The sequence below is a fragment of the Melanerpes formicivorus genome, unplaced genomic scaffold, assembly GCF_026170545.1.
Source record: "Melanerpes formicivorus ecotype bairdi unplaced genomic scaffold, bMelFor1.0.p_v2 SCAF_93, whole genome shotgun sequence".
Lineage (NCBI taxonomy): Eukaryota > Metazoa > Chordata > Aves > Piciformes > Picidae > Melanerpes > Melanerpes formicivorus.
Window position 1 is genome coordinate 1,386,801 of NW_027142445.1, and position 23,039 is coordinate 1,409,839.

A 23,039-nucleotide genomic window follows, 5' to 3' on the forward strand; every position below is an offset into this window, starting at 1 on the left:
AAGCTGGAGGAGCTGCTGGGATGGAACTGGAGCTAGTCTCAAGCTGTGCCAGGGGAGGGTCAGGCTGGCTGGTAGGAAGAAGTTCTTCCCAGAGAGAGAATTGGCCTCTGGAATGTGCTGCCCGGGGAGGTGGTGGAGTCACCGCCCCTGGAGGTCTCCAGGGAAAGCCTGGAGGAGGCTCTCAGTGCCAGGCTCTGGTGGATTGGACAGGGCTGGGTGATAGGTTGGACTGGGTGATCCTGGGGGTCTCTGCCAGGCTGGTTGATGCTGTGACTGCAGGACAAGCCCCAGGGGAGGTGATCTGATGGGGAAGGCTCAGCCCTCGGGAGGGAGCTCACCTGGGGAGTGCTGGAGAAGGCTTCCAGCATCACCTCCATCGTCTGGCCTGGCCTCAGCTCCATAACCTTGGGCCGGAGCTGAAACACAGGGCAGGCAGCTGCGAGGCTCTGGGGGGGAGCTCTGGCCTCGGTGCTGCTGAGGGCAGGGAGCTGTCCGCGCTGGGCAGGCAGGGAGCAGCCTCCTAGGGTCCAGTAGAGGCGCTGGGAGCGGCGGCCTCGGTTGGTGACCTGGAAGCTGTAGCAGCAGGGAGCCAGGCTGCAAGAGGAGCAGAGATGGACAAGGTGAGCAGAGCTGCTGCTGCCCAGCGCTCCCCCAGCTGGTGCCGCTGCCGTCTGACCACACAGCTGGCAGTGCAACCCCCTCGGAAAGGCTGAGCCGGCTCAAAGCTTCAGCAGGAGCCAGCCCTTGCCTGGCCCTGAGCTTCTCCCCTCCCAGCAGCCGCTCTGTTTGCAGCCAGCCAGGAAGAGCTTCCTGCAGAGCTGTCCCGACGGGGCACAGCCGAGCCCAGCCCCGGCTGCCCCAGAGCCCTTCCTCCTTGCCGCAGGCCCGGAGCGGCAGCGGCAGGGAGAGGACAGAGGCTCCGCACGGAGCTGGCTCCGGCCTCGCCGGCGGCACCAAGGCAGCAGCAGAGCTGCTGGGCAGGGCCCTGGCCGCTCCCCGCTGTGCTGCTGCTGCTGCTGCTGCTGCTCAGGAGCTCCTCGGCTCCGTCTCAGCTCGCTGCTCTGCCGCTGCTCCGCTTTGTTTCCAGCGGCAGTTCCAGAGAGGGGGGGTGGGAAACCCTTCCCTTTCCCCCCTTGCTTCTGCCCGGCTGCCGGCCGGCTGGGGGAGTGCTGCTGGAGCCTCCCCTCCGCCGCTGCCCAGCGGCTCCACTTTCCCTCTCGCTGCGGACAAGGGGGAAGCTTAGCTCCTGCTTTCGCTTTGCCTCTGCCATTGCACCCAGAGCGCGGCTTGGGCTCAGGACATTGCCTGCCTGCAGCTCCCGGCACAGCCTCTTGCCCTGAGCAGAAGTTCCCCACCTGAACATTGCTGTGTGAGGAAGCTGCCTCTGGAGCTCAGGCAAAGCCTCCGGAGTTTGGGGTTCCCCCCTGCCCCCCCTTTGCTCTGCCTTTGCTGCAGGCAGCAGCTCAAGGCAGTCCATCTTGTGACCGAAGCAGAAACTGCAGCTCCTGGGCTCTGGCTCTGGAGGGGAGCTCAGGTTTAGAGTTGTCTTTTCCCTTCCTCTGCCCAAATCGTTCAGCTGCTGCTGAAGGTGCCTGGGATGGGGATCCTTCCCAGCCGGGCCCAGGAGCCTGGGCAAGCTGTACCAAAGTTGTGCTGGCCTTCTCTGGGGGCCTTTTGGCTGAGCCAAGTCATCAACAGCATTCTTCACGGTCCTGCCCCTGAGGAAGGCTCCCAACCCTCCCCAGCACATCCTCTCAGCTGCTGTGGGCAGGGCAGCATCCCTTGGGCACTGCAGCGAGCTGCCCTGGCTGAGCCCCTGGCAGCAGCAGGAGCTGAGGGACACCTACCTGAAGCGAGTGCCCAGGCTGAGCTGCGGAGCCAAGGGCCTGTCCAGGACGATGGTGCTGCCGACGCCGAGGGCCCGCACGGGGATGCCGTAGCCACGGCTGTGCTCCACCAGCAGCTGCACCTCGGCCTGGAACTGCCCTGTGTCGTCCAGCTGGGCTGTGACAGACACAGACACCTGGCCCTCGGCGGGGATCACTCCTCGGCTGGGCTCGACCCTCCAGCAGCAGCCTCTGCCAGCCTGCAAGACAAGGCAGAGCCCAGCTGAGGCTGGAAACCGGGGCCCTTGGGGCGAGGAGCTGAGGGGAACAGAGCAGAAAGGCTTCACCTGCCTGCAGCTGAGCCAGGGGGGCTGCAAACAGCACCTCTGCAGGAGCTTACACCCCCCTGTGCCCCCCTCCTCTCACAGACTCTCCTCAGTGCCCCCCATGGCACAGTATCACCAAGGCTGGAAGAGACCTCAGAGATCATCCAGTCCAACCTGTCACCACAGACCTCATGACTAGAGCATGGCACCAAGTGCCACCTCCAATCCCCTCCTGAACACCTCCAGGCATGGGGACTCCACCACCTCCCTGGGCAGCACATTCCCATGAGCAATGACTCTCTCAGTGAAGCTTTCTCCTCACCTCGAGTCTAAACTTCCCCAGCCCAAAGGACACCCGGCCTCAAGAGAAGGTTGGTTCCTCCTCCACTCTCCTTGGAGGCCTTTTGCTCAGAGGCCTCTTGAAGTACTGAGGGGCTGCAAGAAGTTGACTTTTCTCCAGCCAGTCCCAGGGAGAAGATCAGAGAATCACAGAATGGTTTGGGGTGGAAGGCACCTGCAGGATCTTCTAGTTCCAAGCCCCTGCCCTGGGCAGGGACATCTCCAAGTCGAGCAGCTTGCTCAAAACCCCATCCTCAGTTCAAAGCTGAGACCCAGGCTTGTTCAGCCTGGAGAGAAGGAGGCTGAGGGGAGACCTTCTGGCTCCCTGCACCTCCCTGAGAGGAGGCTGGAGCCAGGGGGGGTTCAGCATCTCCTCCCAGGCAATAGGACAAGAGGAAATGGCCTCAAGTTGCATCAGAGGAGCTTTAGGTTGGGCATGAGGAACAATTTCTTCCTCTGGAGGGCTCTCAAGGCCTGGCCCAGGCTGCCCAAGGCAGGGGTGGAGTCCCCATCCCTGGAGGCATTTCAAAGCCTTGGAGCTGTGGTGCTGAGGGCCACGGTTCAGTGCTGAGCTGGCAGTGCTGGGTTCAGGCTTGGCCTGCAGGATCTGAAAGGTCTTTTCCAACCCAAGGCATTCTGTGATCCCAGAGCTCCAAAACCATGACTCCCACAGCCAGGGAGCTTCCACAAAGGAAAGGGAGAGCTTGGAAACAGGCTCCAGGCTCACTGCTGCTCCAAGATCTCCTCAAGCTCTGTTCTCCTGAGGGCTGCCCCAGCTGAACCTGCCCCCAGAGCCAGGCTCCTCTGGCCACCTGGGGATGGAACATCTTGCTTGCTCTCTCAGGCAGCCAGCTGGGAAAGCTGCAGATGCAAACCAAGCCCCAGGTGGCCACAGAGCAGCCATTTCCCTTGGAAGCCTCTCCAGATACTCACCACCTCTGCCTGGAAGGCTGCAGGGATGGGGCTCTGATTGCAGAGCTGCAGACTGCGGGAGACGTCCTGCAGAACTGGGATGCTGCCAAAGTTGATCTCTTGGGGCTGCACAGAGACCACTGGGCCCTGCCCAATGCTCACCAGGTGGATTTCCTGCTCCAGCAAGCAGGGAGGGGGGAGAGAGAGGAAAAAAACCACACTCTAGGGAAGGCTGGCAAGGATCAGACAGCTCTGAGGCTGCTCCTGGACAGGAGAGAGCTCTGCCTGCTGGCAGTTGGCAGTGTTGGAAGCCTGACCCAGGAGGCCTGCAGCAAGGGTGGGCTCTGGAGGGACCCCAGCTGAAAGCCACAAGCTGCTGTTGTCAGGGGGAAAGAAACCAGCCTGCCCAGCCTGCTGTGCCAGCAGCAGCTCTCCTGCCTGTGCCCTGTGCCTGCTTCCAGCCCTGCTGCTGCTCAGGCTTGCCCCAAGCCATCCCTTTGCTGCAGAGCCTTCTCAGCTCATTCCCAAGGCAGCCTTTGCCTCAGCAGCACTCTGGGCTGTCCCTGGGTGCTCCTCCCCAGGAGCCCCACGGGAGCAGCAGCTGCTGCTGCTCTCCTCACAGCAGAGGAGGAGAGCCAGGGAGGCTGCTGGCTCATGAGCCCATCTGCCCTGTCCCCAGTGCCCTGCTGTGGCACACTCTGCTCACCAGCCCAGAGGGCACCACCCTGCCTCTCCTCTCGCCGCCACCCGCTGCCAGGGATCCCTCTGGCACAAGTTCCCTCTGCCCTGCCAGCAGCCCTCTACCCTTCAGGCCCCAGCAAGCCCTGGGGCACAGAGCAGACTCACCAGGGGGTGTCCTGCACAGCCCAAGACAGCCACAGAGGCAGGAGTGTCCTGGCTCCCTAGCGCCTGGGCCACCAGGGTCAGGGGCATCTCCACGGAGCTGTGAGGCTGAATGATGCCACAGGGCACAGGGCTGGAGTACAGCACAGCAGCCTCCTCCTGCTGCTCCTGGAAGGGGGAGGAGCACAGCATGGCATGGCCTGCAAGGGACCTTTCAAGCTCCTCCACTCCAAGCCCCTGCACTGAGCAGGGACATCTGCACCTAGAGCAGGCAGCTCAGAGCCCCCCACAGCCCGGCCTGGCAGGGCCCCAGGCAGCTCAGAGCCCCCCACAGCCCGGCCTGGCAGGGCCCCAGGCAGCTCAGAGCCCCCCACAGCCCGGCCTGGCAGGAAGGCACAAAACAAGCAGGGAGCCTTGGACAGTCTCAGCATCCTCAGGGGCTCCCAAAGCTGCTGTACTCACCAACAGCCACGTTTGGGCTGGCAGAGCAGCCTTTGCCCACCCTCTGAGCTCTCCTGCATGACAGCAGCCCAGAGCCCAGAGCACAAAGTGCTTCCCAAAGGGCTGCCCAAGGTTGCTCTGCAGGAGGGTTCCCATTGCCCTGCTCCCTAAGGTCCCATTCGGGTTGGGTCCTGTTCTCAGCGCACTGGAAAGCTTCAAGGTCTCTCTCTCCCAAAGGCCTTTTCTCCCCAGCACAGCCTGGCTGAGCCCTGGGGGCAGGAGGTGGGGGTGATGCCAACCTGAGGCAGCAGTGCATAGCAGCCTGGCAGGTCGCTGTCGTTCACCAGGGTCAGCAGCTGCTGGGCAGGGAGCTGCAGGTAGCAGCGGCCGAAGGTCACCACGGGCTTGGGCACTCGCAGAGCAGGAACCACACACCTGGGCAGAGAGAGGGCCAAAGGCAATGGAGACACTGGCAGAAGAGAGGCTTCCTGACTCCTGAGACGGCCTGGCAGGGAGCAGAACACAGCTGCCTGGGGCAGAGAGGCTGCAAAGTGCCCCCAGCAGCCTGGCCTGGACCTGCGGTGCTGTGGCCAGCAGGAGCGGGGCAGGGATTGGCCCCCTGGGCTCAGCACTGCTGAGGCCACACCTCACATCCTGGCAGCAGCTTTGGGCTCCTCACCCCAAGAAGAGCACTGAGGGGCTGCAGTGGGGCCAGAGAAGGGCAACAGAGCTGGGGAAGGGGCTGGAGGACAGGGCTGGGGAGGAGCAGCTGAGGAGGAGGCAGAGCAGAGCCCTCCTGGCTCTCCACAAGTCCCTGAAAGGAGGCTGGAGCCAGCTGGGGCTTGGGCTCTGCTCCCAAGGAAGAAGGGAGAGGACAAGAGAAATGGCTCCAGGCTGTGCCAGGGGAGGGGCAGTGCCAATCATTCACAGGATTGCTGTGCCCTTCAGGCAAGGGCTCAGGGCCAGGCCTGTCCATTCTGGGCAGATGCTCCTCAAGGTGGCTGCTGTCAAAGCCTGCTCTTCCCATCTCTGGCTGGCCAGAAGCAGCTCCTGGAGCCAGCCTTCTCCTGTGCAGCTGGAGCCAGCAGACCCCATGGCAGGGGCTGGGTGCACCAGGAGAGCCAAAGGGCTGCAAGGAAAGTGCTGGTACCTGGCTGTGAGGGGCAGTGAGAGCAGCTCCTGGCCCACACCATCCACATCCACCACCAGTGCCAGCTCGTAGGTGCCCAGGGTGTTGGAGCACAGGGTGACCTGGGGGGAGAGCAAAGCACCAAACACTTCCCACAGCTGCTCTCCTGCCATTGCCATGCCCTGGGAAGCAAAGGGAGGGCTTTGCCCTAGGTCTGCTGCTCCATGTGCAGAGCACAGGCTCTGGGAGCACCACAAGGCTGCTGGCAAGAGCTGCTTGGAGAAATGTCCTTGGCAGCTGCCAGGCCCTGTGTGAGAGGAATGCAGGCACCAGCAGAGCCATCTTGTGCTCAGCACTGCCTGGCAGCTAAGGGCCCAGGCTCTGCTCTTCACTGAGCAGCAGAAGTGCAGGGCAGAGCTGCTGACTGCAGCAGAAGCACTCCAGCTGTGCAGTGGGAAGCTGCTGCAGAAGCTTGGCCCAGCAGAAGCTGCTCAGCTGCCAGAGCTTTTGCAGTGCCACTGAGATGACTGCAGGCAATCCAAGTGTGGGGCAGGAGCTGCAGCTTCTGCCTGCAGAATCCAAAGGCTGCTCCTTCAGGAAGGTCCCAGAGGCCAGCCCTGCTGCAGGGCTCTGCCTGGCCTCACCCTCCCAGGCAGCAGCACTGAAGCCCTCTCCCAGAGCAGGGAAGCCTCAGCCCCAGCTGCCGAAGCCCCTCTGGCCCCACCGCTCCCTACCTGGATGTCCACGAAGCTCTTGGCACAGATGGTGCCTCTGCAAGGGCTGATGGTGAACTCACAGGGCCTGAGGAGCCCCGTGGCTGCCCTCCTCCAGGAGGGGAGAGAGTTGTCCAGCAGCTGGGCAGCGCTGGGCACGCTGGGCTCTGCTGTGCCATCCCCGGGCAGGCGGAGGGCGAAGGCCAGGGGCAGCGGGGAGGCGTTGGTGAGGCGACAGGACAGGCTGTGAGGGAAGCCTAGGGGAGAGGACACAGCTCTGCACCTCTGCACACAGCTCCTCTGCCTCCTGCTGCCCAGAGCCTGGCATGCTCAGACTGCACTGGGGCTTGGGCTCTCCTCACTCGGAGCTACAGCTGCTGGGGAAGCCAAGCAGCTCTGTGCCGGCACTGCTGGGGGACAACTCATTCCCCATCAGGCAGCCAGCTGCCCTCCTGGCCAGGAAGGCCAAGGCTCTCCTGGGCTGCATTCAGGAGAGTGTGGCCAGCAGGGCATGGGGGAAGCCTTCAGCTGCCAAGGCCTCAGCCATGCCAGCAGCTAATGAGGACACTTCTCCTCTTGGATCCCCTGGTTCTGCCTGCTGGCATTCCTCTTGCTTTGTCTCTTCACAAGGAAACCAAGAGGCAGAGCAGGGATGGAGGGAGGGGAGGATGCAGCTCAGCAAAGGCCAGCAGTTCTCTCACAAGTCCAGCAGCAGGAGGAAAACAGAGAGGGATCCTGGCCAGGCTGCTCCTGGCTCTTCAAGCAGCCCAGAACTGGCTTCCCATGCACACCTGAGACCCCCTCAGGACAAAGCCTTCTGTCAGACTCAACTGCAGCACCAGAATCTGCATCTCAGGCAGCAGAGCTGGGCTTCTGCTGGGCAAGGAGAAGGAGCCCAGGGCTCTGAGCACACCAGGGCCTGAGGCAGAGCTCTTCCTTGGCCACATTGCCTGGCAGGGGAAACCCAGTGGCCCTCCCAGCACCAATGAACATCTGACACTACAGCTCGGGGGGTGGGGGTGGAAATGGTGTCCAGGCCTGACAACAACATTGAGCCACAGCAGGCACAGGCTAGTCCACAGCTTCAACTCCCTTCTCCTGCAATCCCAGCCCCTGGGCCCTCCTGGGACTGTCACAGCCATCCTGCTGCCAAGGACTGGCAGCCTGGGGCTGATGAGGGACACCACAAGACACCGGCTGCTAGTCCCTGGGGCCTCTTGGATCTCATGATGGCAAAACACTGCCTGAGCAACCTGCAGCCCTGCTTCAACATCCTGAAGGCTGCTCTGGAGGGCCACAGGTGCTGGAGGCTCTGAGGCTGCACTCTGGGGCTGCAGAGCCCTCAGGCTGTGCTCCAAGGCCAGGCCACACTCACCATAGGAGACGTCCCCGAAGCGCAGGCAAGGGACATCGAAGTGCAGAGAAGGTGCAGAGACACAGCCCCTGTGGGGACACAGCAGAGGAGGCCTTGGCTTGGCTGCAGAGCACTGCAGAGCCTGCAGCTTGCACTGCTGCTGGCATGCAGCAAAGCTGCTCTCACAGCACAGGGGGCTTCAAGCAGCCTCTCACCTGACAGTCAGGGTCACAGGCTCAGGGGATCCTTCCACACGGAAGCTGAACTCTTCTCTGAAGTGCCCCAGGCTGCTGGGACAGAAGCAGACCTGGACAACCTGGGACCCACCTGGCAAAACCAGGCCCTGACAGGGGGAGAAGCTGAAGCAGGAGCCCAGAGCTGTACTTGGAGGGACCAAGCTGAAGGAGGCATCGATGGCTCCTTTGTTGTGCAGAGTCACCTGCAAGACATCCAATGGGAACACCTGAGGAGCCTTCCTCCCTCCCTCCCTCCCTCCCTCCCATCCTCTCTCCCTCCTTCCCTCTCTCCCTCCCAGCAGGCTGATGTGTGTCCTGGTCAAACACCTCCCAGCTGGAAGAGGCAGAAGCTGCTGCCTGCTGCTGCTTGGCAGAAACCAAAGGACAGTTCTGCCTGTGGGGGTTTCATGCAAAGCAGCCAGAACTGCAGAGAATGAATCCTAGAAGGGGTTGGGCTGGAAGGAACCTTCAAGCTCATCCAGTTCCAGCCCCCTGCCATGGGCAGGGACACCTCCCACCAGCCCAGGCTGCTCAAGGCCTCATCCAGCCTGGCCTTGAACACCTCCAGGGAGGGGGCACCCATGACCTCCCTGGGCAACCTGTGCCAGTGCCTCCCCCCCAACACACTGCAAAGAATTTCTTCCTTCTCTCCAGGGCCAGGCTGCCCTCCTCCAGCTTCACCCCATTCCCTCTCACCCTGGCACTCCCAGCCCTTCTCCAAAGTCCCTCCCCAGCTACTGGCAGCTGCTCTAAGGTCTCCCTGGAGCCTTCTCTTCTCCAGGCTGAAGAGCCCCAACTCTCCCAGCCTGTGCCCACAGTGGGACTTCCCCCCAAGCCCTGCCAGCCCCTGCTGCTCACCACATAGCTGTTGGTGGAGCCAAGCAACACCTGCCCAAGGTCCAGCTGCTCCAGGCTGAAGCAGAGCCAGGGCCCTCGGCCTTCCCCTTGGATGTGCAGAGGCAGCCTGGCCTCCCGGCCTGGGGAGAGAGTTCCATTGGATGACTCCTTGAGGGGGGCAGGGACCTTCCAAGGGCAGCCAGCCCAAGCCCCCTGCCCTCAGCAGGAGCAGCTGCAAGCAGAGCAGGTGGCTCTGAGCCCCAAACAACCTGAGCTGCAGTGGTTCCAGGCAGGGGAAACCTGCCCCCTCCCGGGGCACTTTGGGCCAGGCTCTCAGCACCCTCAGGGGCAAACATTCTAGGGGCATGAGGAGGGCAGCCAAGGGGCTTGGAGGAATCAAGGAGCAACAGGAACTGACTCCCCACTGAAACCTCCTGGGGCTCCTCTTTCAGGCACCTTGCCTCTGGGACAGACTCCAGCCTGAGAGCACAGGGGAGCAGCTGCTTTGCAATGCTCCTCTTGCACAGCCCCAGGAGAGGAAGGCCCAGCAGGGCCTGGCAGGAGCAGGCTCCTCTCTGCCAACACAGAGCATTTGCCCAGCTCTGCCTCCCAGAGCCCCAGAGCAGCTCAAGGGCTGTGTGCAAGCAGCTCTCCTACTGCTCTGCAATGCCAAACCTCTCCTGGAGATCCAGCCCTGCTGCCAGGGAGGGACATCTCCCTCAGCAGAGCAGAAGGCCCAGAGGCAGCAGCTCAGCCCTGGCAAGGTTTCCAAGCAAGCCTTCCCTTGCCCAGCTCTGACAAGTGCAGCTGGGGCAGGAAGCCATTTGGGGAACACAAGCCCTGGGCTGGCACTGGAGGTGGCACTGGCCAAGGGAACCAGGGAATGGGAGCTGGGCTGCTGGACCTCCACGGGCTCTGGAGCTGAGGCAAAGCATCAGGTTCCCTGGAGGAAGCCTGCAGCAAGCTCCCACCCTTGAGACACAGCCTGAGCAGCACCCTGCAGAGGTGGAGAGGAAGGACAAGGAAGCCTGGACCTGGCTGCAAGCACTCCCTGCCCTGGGCTAGCACAGCAAAGCCACCACCTCTGGAAGGGCAGAGCTGGGGGCAGGGATGGCTGCTGCCACCCACAGCCTGAGCACACTGCAGGGAGACAGCAGCAGCACAGAGCTCAGCCAGCAGGCTGCTGGGGCTCAGCTTGCCAGGGAGAGCCTTCTCCTGCTGAGCAGAGCCAGCCCTGAGCAATGCCACCCAGGGGAAGCACAGCCTCAGAGCTGCCAGGGGACAATGCCCAGGCAGGGAGAAGCAGCTGCTGGCCAGAGATGCTCCTCGGGAGGGCACCCCGCACTCAGGGGGAGGAGATCCAGGGGCTGGGAGCACTCTGGAACTCAGCTCCTACCACCTCAGGAGCCCCAGGATGCCTGCAGGCAAGGAGGACTCCTCTGGGAGGGAAAGGGGCTGGAGGGGCTTAGGGGCCACTGAAGCTGCTGAGGTCTGTAGCTCCTCAGCCTTCACAGCCTCCTCCCAGCAGGGCAAACCCACGGCAGGAAACCTCAGCCCTTCCCTGCCTCCCGTGGGATCTGGGATCCAGAGGCAGTGTCCTGAGCCCTGGCCTTGGCCAGGAGAGCAGCTGGGAGCCACAGGGACAGCAGGCACGGGTCCTGTTGGCCACTGACCCTTCCTAGCAGCTAGAGCAGGAGCCAGGGGGCTGGAAGGTTGCTGGGGCCTGGCCTGCAGCCTGGGGCAGAGAGCAGCAGGAAGAAGCTGTACCTGAGATGGCACAGTAGAGCCTTGCTTCATAGACTCTGGCTGCCTGGGGCCTAAAGGTCACCTGGATCTCAGCTGAGGAGTTTGGCCACACCTCTCCCTCCTGGAAGAGAAGATGGCAGCAAACCATTGATCTCCACAGCTTCCAGCTCAGCTTTGCAGCCACAGCCCTGCAGCCTCCCTTCAGAGCAGCAAGGCAGAGCGAGGAGCAAACACCACATGTGCTGGGCTGGGGGAGGAGAGGCAGACACAGGCACAGCTCTGCATGGGAACCTGCTCCAGAAGGGAGGGAAGCCTGGGAAAGCAAGAGCCTGAGAAGGCTGGACAAGGCAGAAGGGCAGAGAGCCATGGAGCAGCCCACTTCTAGCCAGCCCCAGAGCCCAGTGTGGAACATCCCCAGAGCCAGTGAGGAAAGATTTCCACTCCCAGGGCTTGAGGCCAGGCTACACTTGGTGTCCCTCCATCCTTACCTGGAGCACCAGGAGCCTGCCAGAGACAGAGCAGCAAACTGCTCTCTGGCCCCAGGGGCACCTCAGCTCCCAAAGCCCCTTGCAAGCTGCCAGCCTTGGGCCCAGGCTCAGAGGTGACCCTGGGAGGGAGGTTCCCAGCCGGTGCCATCCCAGGTTCCAGGAGGGGATTGCTCCTGCCACGACTCAGCTGAACTTTGCCTCCTCTCCTTCCCTTCTTCAGCTGGGTTGGGACCTGGCAGTGCTGTGACAGCCTCTGGGAAGCCCCAGAGCCCCCAGGGAGGGGCTGGCCTTGCAGCTGAGCCTGCAGAGCCCTCTGAAGGCTGGCAGGACGCTGAGGCAGTGCCCTTCTGTTGGAGCCCTGGCAGCAGAGCTCAGCTGCCAGCAGGCTCTCGCCCTCTGCCGGGAGCCTGCAGCTCCCAAAGGCTTTGGGCACCGCGCTGCGCCCCCGGGGCTCCAGCCCTGAGCTCTTCTCTCTGGGCACAGCGAGCCGGGGGCAGGCTCTGCCAAGGGACCTCCCCCAGGCAGGAGGAGGAATGGGGGCTCTGGGCTGGGGCTTACCAGCGGCTCGATGCTGAAGATCTGGGAGCGCAGCAGGGCCTCTGCTTGCGCCTTCGCCCTCTGCTGCTGGCAGATGTGGGAGAGCCGGGAACGGCGTCCTTGGAGAGCAGGCTGCTTCCTGGGCTCCTCGGGGGGATGTGGCTTGAACTGCCCCTGCAGCCTGCAGCCCAGAGCCAAAGCCCAGCAGCCCATCAGGCAAGGGCAGCGGCAGCAGCCCTGCAGAGGCTCTGCCAGAAGGCCTCGGGGAGGCACAGCAGCGGCACAGCAAGGGGCTGCCCCCGAGCCCCCGGCTCCCAGCCCCAGCCCAGCACCCCTGCCTCTTCCCTGCCCACTTGCACTCCATGCTTGCAAGCTCTGAAGAGCTCTGTGCAAGCCAGCAGCCCCCCCAGAGCCTTCCTGCCTCACAGCCACTGCCACAGCTGATGGAGGCTCCAGCAGCAGCAGCCTCCAGTGGCTTTTCCTCCCCTAGAGCTGCCCAGGGCTGCTCTTGGCACAGCCTGAGCTTGCACAGCAGCCACACACTGGGCAAGGCAAACCAGAGAGCAGGGGGAACCCGGGGCTGGCCCAGCCCCACTGAAGCTGCCTTGCTCAGAAGCCCCTGAAGAGCACTCCAGCTGAAGGCACTTTCCTCCCCAGCTGTGGCTTCAGACTAACTGCAGCTCCCTCCATGCCCCCGGGGCTGGAAGGACACCCAAGGCTTCCCCAGCTCCCCCAGGCTTTGCAGTGTGCTTCCCAGCTCAGCCCCTGGGCTCCAGGTGTTCCTCTGCTGCCTGATGTGGCAATTTCCCAGCTTCCCCACAGCCAGCCTTTGGAGAGCCTGCCCCATCTCCCACCACCACAAAGACACAGGTGCTGGAACCCAAGGGGCTTCCAAGGGCTGCCTTGCTCCACCCTCCCTGCAGAGCCCTCCACCTCCCAACTCTGCTCAGCCTCTAAGGAAGGCTGGAAATAGCTCCTGGTGCTGGAAACTGGGACAGCAGGAGGCAGTTCATGGCCTGCAGCAGGATGGCCTCAACCTTCCGGGCCCCTGAAGCACTCTGCCCTGCACAGGGCTGGGAAAGGAGCCTGCCAGCTTGTGCCAGCTGCAGCAGGAGAAGCTGCAGTGAGTAGCAGCAGAGTTGTGCTGCCTGCAGCTGTGCTCAGTGCTGCTACTCAGGGCAGCCCAGCACTGAGCCTTGCCTCAGCCTCGTGGACCCTCTGGAGCCCAGAGATCTCTGCACCTCAGTGCTTTGTGCCCCCACAAAGGCAATTTGCTCTCTGGGGAAATCCAGGCCCTGCAGTTCCTCCCCAAGACACCATCCTCAGCTGGAGTGTGGATGCAGCTGGGAAGGGAAGTGCTGAGCTCCAGGACCCCAAAGCCCAGGGGTCCAGGCCTTGGTGCTGTGGGGGCTTTCCTGGCCTCCACCACTGCAAAGCACCCAGAGCCCTGGAGGCCAGCCTTGAGTGTCACCCTTGGAGAGGGATCTGCCTGCAGTGCAGCTTTCCAACCCACCTCTGCTGCTGCTGCTCCTCCTCCTCCTGACTAGCAGCAGCCTTCCACTGGAAGTGAGCTCTCACATCACTGCCATTGTGGATGAGCAGGGTGCTGCGGGTGCTCAGCGACAGGTAGGTCTTCTGCATGGCCAAGGAGCTCCTGTCCAGCCTGATGTTCACATCCACAGCTGTGCCACTGAGGCTGCTGTGAATGTCTTCTCCTGGAAGAAAGCAGAGGGGAGTCTCTGCTCGTCTCACTTGCAAGCTACAGGAGCATTTGGATCCTTTCTACCAGCCCCAGACAGCTCCAGTGCTCGCTGCAGGGCTGCAGCACCACAGCAGCACCCAGGGAGCACATCAGGCTGCCCAGGAGCCAAGGGCAGCAACAGGCACAAAGCAAAGCTCTGCTGCAGGCAGAGGAAACACACCCCCAGGGCATCTGTGAGCAAGGCTCTGCTTCAGCATCAGCTCTGCTGAGCCAAGGCTGTGGGCAGCATTTGGAGGTCACACCTTGGCTCCCCACTTACTCCTCAAGGGCCTGGGGAGGCTGACACTTCTCCTGGGGCCTGAGCTGGGCTTCTACCCCAGGGTAAATCTGACAGCTCTCCAAGGAGGCAGGGAGCACTTCCTGCCCAAGCCCAAGAGCCTTTTAGTCCTGAAGCTGTGAGGTGTGGGATGGAGATGGGGAGAGGAGAGTGCAGCAAAAGGGTCTGAGGCCAGCCCAGGGAGAAGCAGAGCAGGGGACAGAGGAGTGCCAGAGGCCCTGGGCACCACAGAGTCTGGCTGAGCCCTGCCCTCCCCCTGTCACCCCTCAGGCCCAGCACTGGCTGGGAACCAAAGCTGAGCCTCTGCAGGGGGCAGCCAAGGACACAGAGTGCAGGCAGGCAGTGCCCAGCACTGACCTGAGTCACAGTGCAGGCTCAGGACCCCGCGGTGCTCCCCGCTCCGCAGCGGCAGGAACTCCACAGCCACCTGCACGGCGTCCCCGACCCCCAGAGCTCCCACACAGGGCTCAGCAGAGAATGGGCTGCAAGAGAGAGACAGCAGGGCTGCTGCAGGGAGCCTGCAAGAGACCTTTCAGCTCCAGTCCAACCATGCTCCCATTGCTAGGTCACCACCAAACCCTGGCCCTCAGCACCGCACCAACCCCCCCAGGGATGGGGACTCCACCACTGCCCTGGGCAGCCTGGGCCAGGCCTTGACAACCCCCAAGGGGCAGAAATGGTTCCTCATGGCCCAGCCCAAACCTGCCCTGGCACAACTGAGGTCATTTCCTCGTGGCCTATCACTTGTTCCTTGGGAGCAGAGCCCAAGGCCTGCCTGGCTCCAGCCTCCTGTCAGGGAGCTGAAGGATCCCAGAAGATCTGCCCTCAGCCTGCTCCAGGCTAAATCAACCCCAGATCCCTCAGCTGCTCCTCACAAGGCTTTTGCTCTAGAGCCTTCACCAGCTCTGTTGTCCTTCCTGGAGCCACCCCAGCACCTCAATGTCCTCCCTGTAGTGAGGGGGCCAAAAGTCCTTGCAGTACTCAGGCTGTGAATCCAGTACCCAGTGCAGGGGTACACTGCCCTGCTCCTGTTGGCCACACCACGGCTGACCCAGGCCAGGATGCTGTTGGCCTGCTCAGCCACCTGGGCACAGGCTGGCTCAGCTGCAGCCTCTGTTGAGCAGCACCCCAGGTCTTTGCTGGGCATCTTTCCAGCCACTCTTCCCCCAGACTGGAGTGTGGCAGGGGGTTGCTGTGACCCAGCTACTGGACCTGCCACTTGGCCTTGATGAACCTCATGCCATTGGCTTGGCCTTTGACCCAGCCTGGCCAGGTGCCTCTGTAGGTTAACAAGCAGCTCAGCACTGCTGCCCAGCTTGGGCCTGTCTGCAAACTGACTGAGGCAGCCTCAATGTCCTCACCCAGGGCATTGAGAGAATGTTCAGGAGAACTGGCCCCAGCACTGAGCCTTGGGGAACCCCACTGGGGACCAGACACCCAGTGGAGTTAGCTCCCTTCACTGCAGACAGCAGAAGGAAAAGCAACCCCCCGGGATCAGAAAGAGAGCTCCTGGCTCAGTGCTGAGGAGATTCAGCCCTCAGAAGGGCCTAGAGGAGAAAATGACATCAGGTCCCCCCCACACCACACTGCACCCAGCTCCCTGCAGTGAGGCTGCAGAGCCCAGCTGCTGGCAATGCCACCAGAGCAGGGCTGCTGGAGAGCACAGGGCTGGAAGAGCTGCTGGCACTCAGAGCTTCCCCCTGGCTTCCTGCCAGCCAGAAACCTGGCCTGCAGAGCTGCAAAGGGCAAGGCAGCTCCTGGCCCAGGAGATGCCAGCCTAGGAAGCAGCCAGGGCCGGGCCAAGCCTGGCCTGCAGAGCAGAGCAGGATGCTGAGCTCCTCACCTCTGAGTGCTGAGGCTGTAGTGAGCCTCCCGCTGGCCCAGGTTGCGCAGCAGCAGAGTCCTCTGGGTGCTGTGCCTGACCGGGCAGAGGGAGAAGTGCAGCTGCTGGGGGAAGTCCAGCACAGCCTGGGCACCTACAGCCCGGATGGGCACAGGGAACTCCTCCCTCTGGGTGACACACAGCAGCTGGTGGCAGTAGTCCTGCAGGGAAAGGAAGAGCCTCAGCAGGCTGCAGGCAGTGCCGGCCCCGGGGCAGAAGGGAAGCTGCTGGGCTCTGGCTGCCTGCCAGCTGTGGCATCTTCAAGAACTCTGCCAACCAAACCAAAGCAATTCCATGCTTCTAGAAGCACCCCATGCTCTGTGCTGAGCCTTGTGGGAGCACCCCCTGCCCCCATTTTGCAGGGGAACACGGGCATGGCTTGGAGCAGCTACAGAAACAAGGAGCTCTGTGTGCCCAGCACCCACAGCATGGCTGGGAGGGTGCTGGAGCACTGGGCCAAGCTGCCCAGAGAGCTGCCCAGAGCCACAGACCAGTGGGGCTTGGAAGGCTCCTCTGGAGAGCATCCAGTCCACCCCCCCTGCTAATGAGGCTGTGCCTCTGTTGTGGAGTCTCCTCCTCTGGAGAGCTTCCTAACCCTCCTGGACATTGCCATCCTGGGCAAGCTGCTGTGGGTGTCCCTGCTCCAGCAGGGGGGTTGGGCTGGGTGAGCTGCAGAGCTGCCTCCCAGCCCCCACCATTCCATGACTCTGAGAAGCAGCAGGCACGAAAAATGCTGGCTCCAGAGCTCAGCTTCTGTTGTCTGCCTGCTGTGGCCAGCAGGACAGCCAGGAGGTGAAAGCAGTTTGCCAAGGTGCTGCTCCACACTCTGCTCAGGCCCACTTTGCTTCCTCCAAACCACAGGTCACTCTTGAACAGACTTTTGGATTCAGCCAGGCAGTAAAGCCATGAGGAGGCAGCAGTGGACACAGCCTAGAAAGCAGCACCTTGAGAGGCTGCCCCCAAGCCTCACCCTGAAGCCAAGGAAGGTCACCCGAGGAGCCCCAGCAAGGAGAAAGAGCCCTGCAGCACCCAAGTGCCTCCTGCCCAGGAGAGCAGCATCTCCAGCATGGGAAAGGCTTTCTCCCGGTCTGAGAGCCAGTGCAAGCCTCCTGGAAGCAGGACAGCTCCTCAAAGGCCAGCCCAGCTGCCCTGCTCTGCAGCCAGCCCTGCAGCTGCACCTTCCACTGAAGGCAGCAACCTCTTGAGACCTGCAGCCTCACCTTGTGCTCCTCGGGGGTGAAAAGGATGCGGTAAGTAGAGGCCATGCCAGGTGCTACCTTCTGCCTCACACCCATGGGGCCAAGCACCTTGAAGTAAGGAGAGGTCTCCATGATGACCTTCACCCACTGAGGAACCTGCAGGGAAGACACAACTGGGATTTTGCCACCTGTGGCACTGTGAGGAGAAACCTGGCCATGGCCAGCTGCATCCTTCCTTCCCAAGGCACTTCCAGCACAGAGCACCAGGCTGGAGCCAAGTGCCTGCTGCCTGGGCAAAGGAGCTCTAGGACATGGGCTGCAGGCCCAAGCCCTGCTGTGAAGCAGAGCCAGAGGAAAGGAGAAAGTGAGGCCCATTTTAATGAGGAAAGGGGAAAGAGCAGCACAGTGTCTGGGGTCAGTGTGGAGCACACCAATGTCCCAGGGGCCTCTTGACAACACTCCCAAGCTGGGCACCAGAGCAGGAGTGGCTCTGTTCTCCCCAGCAGTAACTGAGAGGGACCACACTTTGCAGCCTTCCTTGCCAAAGGGCCTTCTCTTTCCAGCCACAGCCCTGGCAAAGCCTCTTCTCTCAGGACACACTTGGCCTGCTCTTGCTCTTCCCCCACAGCTTTTGTTCTCCCTTTGTTTCCCCCAAGAGGCAGGTGTGGGGAGGAGCTCCTTCCCCTGCTCTCATGCAGGCTGCTTCTGCCTTCCCAGCTGCTCTCCTCTCCCCTTCACATCTTGCTCTCCATTGCAGAGCAGCAGCTTCCAGGAGGCTTTGCTGTTGCTGAGCCCTCTCTGCCTCCAGCACCCTGCCTGCTGCCTGGCAAGAGAACCCCCTGTGTGCACAGGCTTCTCTCCTGGAGCCCTTTTGCACCCAGCTCCTCTCCTCCCTCCTGCCTCTTATAGTTTCATAGTTTCATAGTTTCATTTAGGGTTGGAAGGGACCACAAGGATCAGCTAGTTCCAACCCCCCTGCCATGGGCAGGGACACCCCACACTAGATCAGACTGGCCAGAGCCTCATCCAGCCTGCTCTTAAACACCCCCAGGGACGGGGCCTCGACCACCTCCCTGCACAACCCATTCCAGGGCTTCACCACTCTCATGGGGAAGAACTTCCTCCTCACCTCCAGCCTGAATCTCCCCACCTCCAGCTTCATTCCATTCCCCCTAGGCCTATCACTACCTGAGATCCTGAGAAGTCCTTCCCCAGCCTTCCTGCAGGCCCCCTTCAGATACTGGAAGGCCACAATGAGGTCACCTCGGAGCCTTCTCTTCTGCAGACTGAACAGCCCCAACTCCTTCAGTCTGCCCTCATAGGAGAGGTGCTCCAGCCCTCTGATCATCCTTGTGGCCCTTCTCTGGACACCTTCCAGCACCTCCACATCCCTCTTGTAATAGGGGCTCCAGAACTGGACACAGTCTCACCAGGGCTGAGTAGAGGGGGAGGATCACCTCCCTCGACCTGCTAGCCACACTTCTCCTGATGCAGCCCAGGATCTGATTGGCTTTGCAGGCTGCAAGTGCACACTGAGAGCTCCTGTTGAGCTTTTTGTCCACCAGCACCCCCAAGTCTCTCTCCTCAGAGCTACTTTCCAGCCAGTCACTGCCCAGCCTGTATTTGTGCCTGGGATTGTCTCGACCCAGATGCAGGACCCTGCACTTGCTCTTCCCACCAGCTTGCTCTGGGCACCTGCCTCACTCCAGCAAATGTTTCCCCAGCTGAAATCCAGAGAGTCTCAAACGTTCCCCTTGCCACAGCAACAAAACTGCTGGCATTTGGCAGCATTCCTCTGCTCCACTTCTCTGGGGAATCTCCTCAGCACCACCAATTCTTTCCAAGCACAGGTGGAGACCTTCAGGAGGAGATGGCTCTGGATGTGCTGTGGTGCTCCAAAGGGAAAGCAGAGCTCCAGAAAAGCCCCAGCAGGGCTGAATGAAGCTCAGCAGGACCCCAAGTGGCAGCTCAAGGCCTCCCCTTGCTGCTGCTCCAGCAGTCTGTTCCACTGCTCTTTCCAAACACCTCTCCTGGAGCCCCTCCCTAGGCCTTGTCCCAGCATCAAGTGGAGAAGACAGCCCCTGAGCTCTGCCAGTGAATTGCAGAAGCAGCTAAGCAGGCTGTGAGAGGTGGAGATGCCCTCCCCAAAGCCAAGACTAACCAAGGAGCCCTCAGGCTGCGGTGCACACTTGGGCTCCAGCACGAGAAGAGAGAACAACTGGAGAGCCCCCCACATTCTCAGCAAGCCAGGGCTTTCAGTGGCAAGGCTGCTCTCTAGGCAAGCTCCTCTGGGTGAGCTCCCAGCAGCACATGGCAGTGTCAGAGACAGCATGCCCAGAGTGGGCAGGTTCCTCCCACCCCCCAGCACTTACCCTGCCCTTGTTGCGCAGCACCAGCGTCTCTTCGTAGACCTGGTGGGGGAGGTAGTTCTGGAAGAGCACCTCTGCTGGGAGAGGCTCAAAGCAGCTCTGCTGCAGGGCAGCTGGCAGCTGGGGGTGCACAGAGAGCAGGCAGAGGTTCAGCTGCTGGCAGCAGGACTCCTGAGCAAGAAGCCTACACTGCTCTCCAGCCCAGCCCAGCCTCTTGGCGAGTCCCTCTGCCCAGCTCAGCCTGGGCAAGCAGAAGCTCTCCCACCTGGCTCCTGGGTGGCTCAAGAGGAGCTGGGCTGTGCTGAGCAGGCTCAGGCTAAGCAGCTCCTGGGCTGTCTCTCCAGGTTCCCTCTCCCAAACACGGGGCACAGCCCTGTGCTGCTGTGGTCACACAGCACCAGAGCACTCCCTGACAGTGCTGGCAGCACTCATGGAGCAGCTGAGGGCCAGGAATGGACAGGAGGCTCCAGGGGAAACACTCTGGGGATGATCTTTGCTCTGAGGCAGGGAGGCCGAGGCCCACACAGCCCCAAAGAGCTTTGCCAATCTAAACCTGGGAGCTGCTAAGGAGAGAACAGCAGCAGAGGAGGGAAGGCAGGACAAGGAGAGCTGAGTGCTGGCAAGGTTCAGCTCCCTTCTCTGCAGCACTGGGCAGCTGGAGGAGGACTGGACTTGGCAGCTCCTTCTGCCAGGAGCTTTCAGTGGCTCTTTGGTCCTGCTCTGCTGCTGCTGCTTTTGTTCCACTCCACTGCAGCAGCAGCCTGGCAATGCACACAAGCAGCAAATGCTGGCAGAGCAGAGGCACTGCTAGGAGAAAGTTCCTCCCTGCTTTGCCTCCCCTCTCCCAGCTGTGCTGCTGCCACTCCACAGCCCCAGGCAGCTCTCCTGCTGCTCCACACAAGCCATGGCCAGGCTGAAGCCAGCAGCTGCAGCATGCTGCCAGCTCTCTGGGTGCCCAGCTGAGGGCTTCCCAACCTCCTGGGCTGGCCAGGGCAACCCTCAAGCAGTATGTCACAGGTGTGCTGCTGGCCATTGCTGCTCAGCAGCCTCCCTCCCTGCTCTGCCCTCGGGGCTGTGTGCTCTGGCCAGCAGCTCTGGCAGCAAAGCAGCTTGAGGCCCAGCTGCAGCAACCACTGAGCCAGACAAGGCACAGCCAGGGGCTGAGGCCCCTCTGCAGCTGGCAGGAGCCTGCAGCCTGCAAAGCCAGCCCCCTGGGAGGGCCCCAACCTGCTGCTCCACCCCAAAGCACCACTGCAGCTGAGTGTGCTCAGTCCTGAGCAACTCCTGCAGGCCTTCAGCCCTCCAAGGCCAAGGCTGCCAGCAGCGAAGGAGTCCCAGCCCCAGGCCCTTGGCAGCGACCACCCCAAGCAGCAGCTGCCTGTGGCAGCAGGAGGATGGCAAATGGCAAGCTCCTGCCCTTGTGTCCTGCCCCAGCCTGCCCCCTGCATGGGGCTTGAGTGCCAGGGGCTCAGCTCCAGGAACCCCCCCCAGCTGCAGCAGAGCTTCTGCAGCACAGCTCAGGACTTGAACATCTCAGCAGGGAGCAATGGCTGAGCTTTCTGCTGGCAGGAGGAACTCAGCACCGCCAGCAGCTGCACAGCACAGCAGGGCCTGGCCAGCCAGCTCTAGAGAGAAGCTGGAGGCAGGCCTGCCACCAGCAGGCTCCTCTCCAAATGCCTCAGCCAACAGCAAGGAAGAGGGCAGGAAAAGTTTACCTTTGGACAGGAGGCCTCACTGGAGTCTGCAGGCTGGGGAATCAGGGGCAGGGTCCTGGCCTCAGGCTTGCCCCTCCTGGGAACAGGGGGCAGCTTCCCCTCCTGGCTGCTGCCCCTCTGGGTGGAGACTGGGGGCAGCTTCCCCTCCTGGCTGCTGCTCCTCTGGGTGGAGACTGGGGGCAGCTTCCCCTCCTGGCTGCTGCTCCTCTGGGTGGAGACTGGGGGCAGCTTCCCCTCCAGGCTGCTGCCCCTCTGGGTGGAGACTGGGGGCAGCCACATCTTCTGAATGTTGCCCAGCCTCTGCTTGAGCTGGGGCAGCCTCCTCTCCTCAGCCTTGCCACCCCTCTGGATGATCTGGGGCAGGCTCCTCTCCTGAGTGCCACCCAGGCTCTGCCCCATGAGCTCAGGCATCTCCTGCAGGAAGGAGGAGGGAGGCAGCTGAAACACACACCACCAGCACAAGCCACAGCAAGCCCTCTGCTCCTCTTGTCCAAGTGTCACTGAGGAGTAATCTGTGGTCAGAGCTACCAGGCCAGTCCTGGGAGCCTCCTGAGGGACCTGCTGCAGTGTTTCACCTCAGAGCATTCCTGAGGCAGAGCAGAAGAGAGCAGCTCCAAGCAAGGGGCTCTGTCCCATGAGCTGCTGCCTGATTTGCTGGGGCATGCCTGGGGCTTGCTGCTCTCTGGGCACTTGTTCCCTCTGTAGTGCTGCTGGCTAGAGGCAGGGAGCTCTGAAGAGAGCAGGGCAAGAGTGCTCAGAGCTGCCCCAGCTCTGCCCTTGGCCCAGGCTCCCCAGCCTGCCCTGTGGAGATGGCACTGCTGGGGGAGGCAGAGGAGGGCAGAAAAGCAGCCCTGTGCCAGGGCTGAGGTGCAGAGGAATGCCTCCAAGTCTGAGTTCTCCTTCATTCTCTCTGCCCTGGCCTCACAGAGCCCTCCACAGAGACATCTCCTTGAGAGACCCTCAGCAGCAGGGCAGCTCCAGTCAGCAAAGGGGACATGGATGGAGAGGAAGGAAGAATTGCCCTGACTCCACTGTTTGCAGGGCTGGATCTGTGCTCCATGGAGGCTATCCCAGCAGGGTGGGGGTTGGAAGGCACCTCTGGGGCTCAGCCAGTCCAACCCTCTTGCAAACACAGGGTCAGCCAGAGCAGCTTGCCCAGGATCACATCTGGGTGGGTTTGGAATGTCTGGGACCTCTCTGAGCAGCCTGCCCCAGGGCTCCTTCTTGACCACAGCAGCTACTTACAGTTGCAGGCTGCTTTGCCTCTCTGGCTGGCTTCAGGTGGCCAGGTGCTGCCACTGTGCCCTGGAGCCCCTCAGGCATTTTGGAGGGCCTCCTGGAGCGCTGGTTCTGCTCAGTGGCCATGGCTCAGCTCACCTGCAAGGAGCAGCAGCAGACCTTTGAAAAGCCAGAAGCCCACTGCCAGCAAAGCCAAAGGCTCCACAGTGTCTCCAGGCTGGGGCATCCTTCCCCAGGGGAGAGCACCTGGGCTGCCCTGCTGCTGTTTCTGCCTCGGGGAGCACAGAGCTCCATTCCCTGGGCAAGAAGCAGAGCTGCTCAGCAGAGCTGCTCAGGGCTGCTCTGCTTGGCTTCAGGGACAGAAATGAGCCAGCAAAGATGACTCCTTCCAGACACACAATTACCACAGTGCCCAGGAGCATTTCTCCATGGAGAATGAGGGCCCTGCTCTTCACTCCCTGACACCCAAACTCCAGGCTCCCTACAGGCACCCCAGAGGCTGCAACAGCAGAAAGAAAAGCAGGAAACCACTCAAGGAAGGAGCTCAGCAAGAAATGCTGCAGGGGTGAGAGCAGGGCCACTTAAGGCTTCATCCTAACAGCAGCAGAGGCTCTCCAGCCTCCTTAGCCTACAAGCAGCACGGCTTAACAGGTCCCCCTGAGTGAAGCAGGTCCAGGTGAACTTCTTCCACTCAGCAGCATGGCCACCACCTCTCTTCATCAACCAAAAGCTATCAACAGTGAGCTCCACTCTGCTGAGGGGCACCAGTGATCCACAGCCAAGCTGGCACAAGAGGCACTGCCAGCAGCCCTAAGCAACATCCTCTCCCCCTTGCTGAGCCAGCTGCAGATTCTGCAGCAGCACTTGCC

At 62.0% G+C, this 23,039-nt stretch overlaps 1 protein-coding gene across 1 annotated transcript in view; it reads right to left on the minus strand.

The window, feature by feature from the left end:
* LOC137455225 (hydrocephalus-inducing protein homolog) overlaps positions 1-22,296 on the minus strand; it is a 60,205-nt gene extending 37,909 nt beyond the window's left edge. The window contains exons 1-19 of the mRNA XM_068165846.1: positions 22,177-22,296; positions 19,220-19,336; positions 16,869-17,003; positions 15,610-15,809; positions 14,124-14,248; positions 13,241-13,442; positions 12,234-12,245; positions 11,749-11,908; positions 10,724-10,823; positions 8,978-9,096; positions 8,099-8,322; positions 7,905-7,972; positions 6,551-6,786; positions 5,838-5,938; positions 4,987-5,122; positions 4,250-4,414; positions 3,425-3,577; positions 1,848-2,086; positions 339-594 (exon numbers count right to left, since the gene is read on the minus strand). Of these exons, the coding sequence (XP_068021947.1) occupies positions 339-594; positions 1,848-2,086; positions 3,425-3,577; positions 4,250-4,414; positions 4,987-5,122; positions 5,838-5,938; positions 6,551-6,786; positions 7,905-7,972; positions 8,099-8,322; positions 8,978-9,096; positions 10,724-10,823; positions 11,749-11,908; positions 12,234-12,245; positions 13,241-13,442; positions 14,124-14,248; positions 15,610-15,809; positions 16,869-17,003; positions 19,220-19,336; positions 22,177-22,296 (2,868 nt within the window). The remainder of the gene's footprint in view (positions 1-338; positions 595-1,847; positions 2,087-3,424; positions 3,578-4,249; positions 4,415-4,986; positions 5,123-5,837; positions 5,939-6,550; positions 6,787-7,904; positions 7,973-8,098; positions 8,323-8,977; positions 9,097-10,723; positions 10,824-11,748; positions 11,909-12,233; positions 12,246-13,240; positions 13,443-14,123; positions 14,249-15,609; positions 15,810-16,868; positions 17,004-19,219; positions 19,337-22,176) is intronic.
* Between the last annotated feature and the right edge of the window lie 743 nt (positions 22,297-23,039).